Source organism: Phyllobates terribilis, unplaced genomic scaffold, assembly GCF_046119375.1.
Source record: "Phyllobates terribilis strain yellow unplaced genomic scaffold, ASM4611937v1 Scaffold_9__5_contigs__length_417890890, whole genome shotgun sequence".
Taxonomy (NCBI): Eukaryota; Metazoa; Chordata; class Amphibia; order Anura; family Dendrobatidae; genus Phyllobates; species Phyllobates terribilis.
In genome coordinates this window covers 51643500-51646009 of record NW_027362769.1, presented here as the reverse complement: position 1 = coordinate 51646009, position 2510 = coordinate 51643500, and the positions used below count along the sequence as shown (strand labels likewise).

The following is a 2510-nucleotide window of genomic DNA, read 5'->3' as shown; positions in this document are numbered from 1 at the left end:
AGGTGAGAGACAGGATGACCCACCAGATGGAGCTGGCCATGCCAAAGAAGTAGAGGATCATGAAGAGGATGGTGCAGCCCTCCTTCTTGGTGCCCTGCGCCACCGTGCGGTACGTGTCCTCCGAGAAGCGCTCCAGGCACACGGCCCGCTCCTCCAGCAGGAAGCCCGCGGCGTACGCCACCGCCACCATGAAGTAGCAGCCGGACAGGAAGATGATGGGCCGCTCCGGGTAGCTGAAGCGCCGCATGTCCACCAGGTAGGTGAGCACGGTGAGCAGCGTGGAGATGCCGCACAGGATGGCCCAGATGCCGACCCACAGCCGGGCGAAGCGCACCTCCTCCTCCTTGAAGTACATCAGGCCGTTGGAGCGGCCGGGCTCGCAGGGGGCGCCGCAGTCCTTCTCCCCCAGGAAGCGGTAGCCCAGGTAGGGCGGCACCTTCAGGTGGCGCGGGCAGGAGAAGTCCCGGTGCGGGGAGTGCGGCTGGAAGGTGAGCGCCTCGGGCAGGTAGGGCGTGGGGTTGGCGGTGGGGCCGGCCGGGGTGTCCGACGTGTTCTGCCCCACGCAGATCTCGCCGGCGCCGTGCACGGGGAAGTACTCGCAGCGCAGCCGCTCCGGCCACTGGAAGCCGAACTTGTTCATCAGGGCCTCGCAGCCTTGTCTGGCCCGTTCACACAGCGAGCGGCACGGGGGGATGGCGTTCTCCAGCACCGTGCACACCGGCGCGTACATGGAGCACAGGAAGAAGCGCAGCTCCGGCGAGCACTGCACCTTCACCAGCGGGTAGAACTGGTGCACCTCCAGCCCGGCGTCCTCCTGGTTGGTGTGGCCCAGCAGGTTGGGCATGATGGTCTGGTTGTAGGCGATGTCCGTGCACAGGGGGATGGAGATGGGCTGGCAGAAGCCGTGGTCCGGGGCAGAGATGCCCTTCTCCCCATGGTAGGGCTGGGCGGCGGAGCCGGGGGGCAGGGAGACCGCCAGCAGCAGCAGGGAGAGCGCACACAGCAGCCTCATCGTGTGCAGCCGGTCCCGGGCAACAAGTGTCTGTCAGGAGTAATGGAGCAATCCAGAGGGAAGCCGTGCAGCCGCGGCTCCGAGTCCAGGGAGAGCCCGGGAAAGCACAGGCAGCGCCCGCTGTGCGGCTGCAACAAGTGTCCGCGCTGCCTCCGCTCCGCACATACAGCAGCAGTCCCGTGCCGCGGCCGGTGCCGCTCTCCTTATAGGAAGGCGGAACTGCCACAAGAGAAAGGGGCGGGGCCTCCGCCAAACTCCGTGTCCCCGCCCACTATACTAATCAGCGTGCTGGACACTCCATTCACAAACCCGCGGCAGAGTAGATGTGGGCGGGGCCTCGTTCCGGAGCGTAAGCCAATGGGAGCTTTTGTTTTTCTTCGCAGAGCCGGCCTCCATTGGATGGGACTGAAGAGGGGGATGCTGGAAGCTGAACAAAGCCGGGGGCGCTCGGAGAGGAGGGGAGGAAGTGTGCGGGAAAAGTTCTGTGCCGGCCGCTCACTGCACGGTGTGGTGTGCGAAGGGTTAACGCCAGTCAGACGGAATTCTGGGCATCACAAGAGGAATTCTCACAGGAGAGTCTATGGCTAAGTGCCCACCATGCAGAAATGCTCCGGATCTTTTCTGCATCTCCCTGGCATGAAAAACGCATGTGGATTGTACATGCGTTTTTCCTGCCAGGGACTAGCGGAAGTGAAGTGTTCTTCAGGCTGTGTGCCCACGTAGCATTTTTCAAGCGTATATGCTGCGGAATTTCCGCAGCGTAAACGCTTGAAAAACGCATGTATATCCGCACCCCATGGTCCCCAATGGGATTCCGCAAGTTCTATGCACATGCTGCGGATTTTTCCGCAGCGTTTATGCCGCGTTCAAAAATCCGCAGCATGTCATTTAATTTTGCGTTTCCGCAAGCGGAATTGCCTTTGTCCAATGCATAAAAAACGCAAGGCAATTCCGCATGTGGAAAACGCGTGATAAACGCGCGAAAAATGCGCGATAAACGCGTGCGGAGTTCCGCATGCGTTTTTCCGGGAGAGGACTTGCATTTATGCAGCAGAAATTTTCTGCTTCATAAATGCAACGTGGGCACATAGCCTCAGGCTATGTGCACACGATGCAGAAATGAAGCAGAAAATTTCTGCAGCATTTCTGCATCTCCCTGGCAGAAAAAAACGCATGCAGATTGTGCATGTGTTTTTCCTGCAGAATACATGCGGGTTCAGGGTATGTGCACACGATGCAGAAATGAAGCAGAAAATTTCTGCAGCATTTCTGCATCTCCCTGGCAGAAAAAAACGCATGCAGATTGTGCATGTGTTTTTCCTGCAGAATACATGCGGATCCACATGCGGGTTCAGGGTATGTGCACACGATGCAGAAATGAAGCAGAAAATTTCTGCAGCATTTCTGCATCTCCCTGGCAGAAAAAAACGCATGCAGATTGTGCATGCGTTTTTCCTGCAGAATACATGCGGATCCACATGCGGGTTCACATGCGTTT

General features: G+C 58.8%; 1 protein-coding gene across 1 annotated transcript in view; it reads right to left on the bottom strand.

Moving 5' to 3' along the window:
- FZD7 (frizzled class receptor 7) overlaps positions 1-1237 on the bottom strand; it is a 3449-nt gene extending 2212 nt beyond the window's left edge. The window contains exon 1 of the mRNA XM_073646451.1: positions 1-1237. This exon is cut by the window's left edge and continues 2212 nt beyond it. Coding sequence (XP_073502552.1) covers positions 1-1012 — 1012 coding nt within the window. The 5' untranslated portion in view covers positions 1013-1237.
- Positions 1238-2510: the final 1273 nt, after the last annotated feature.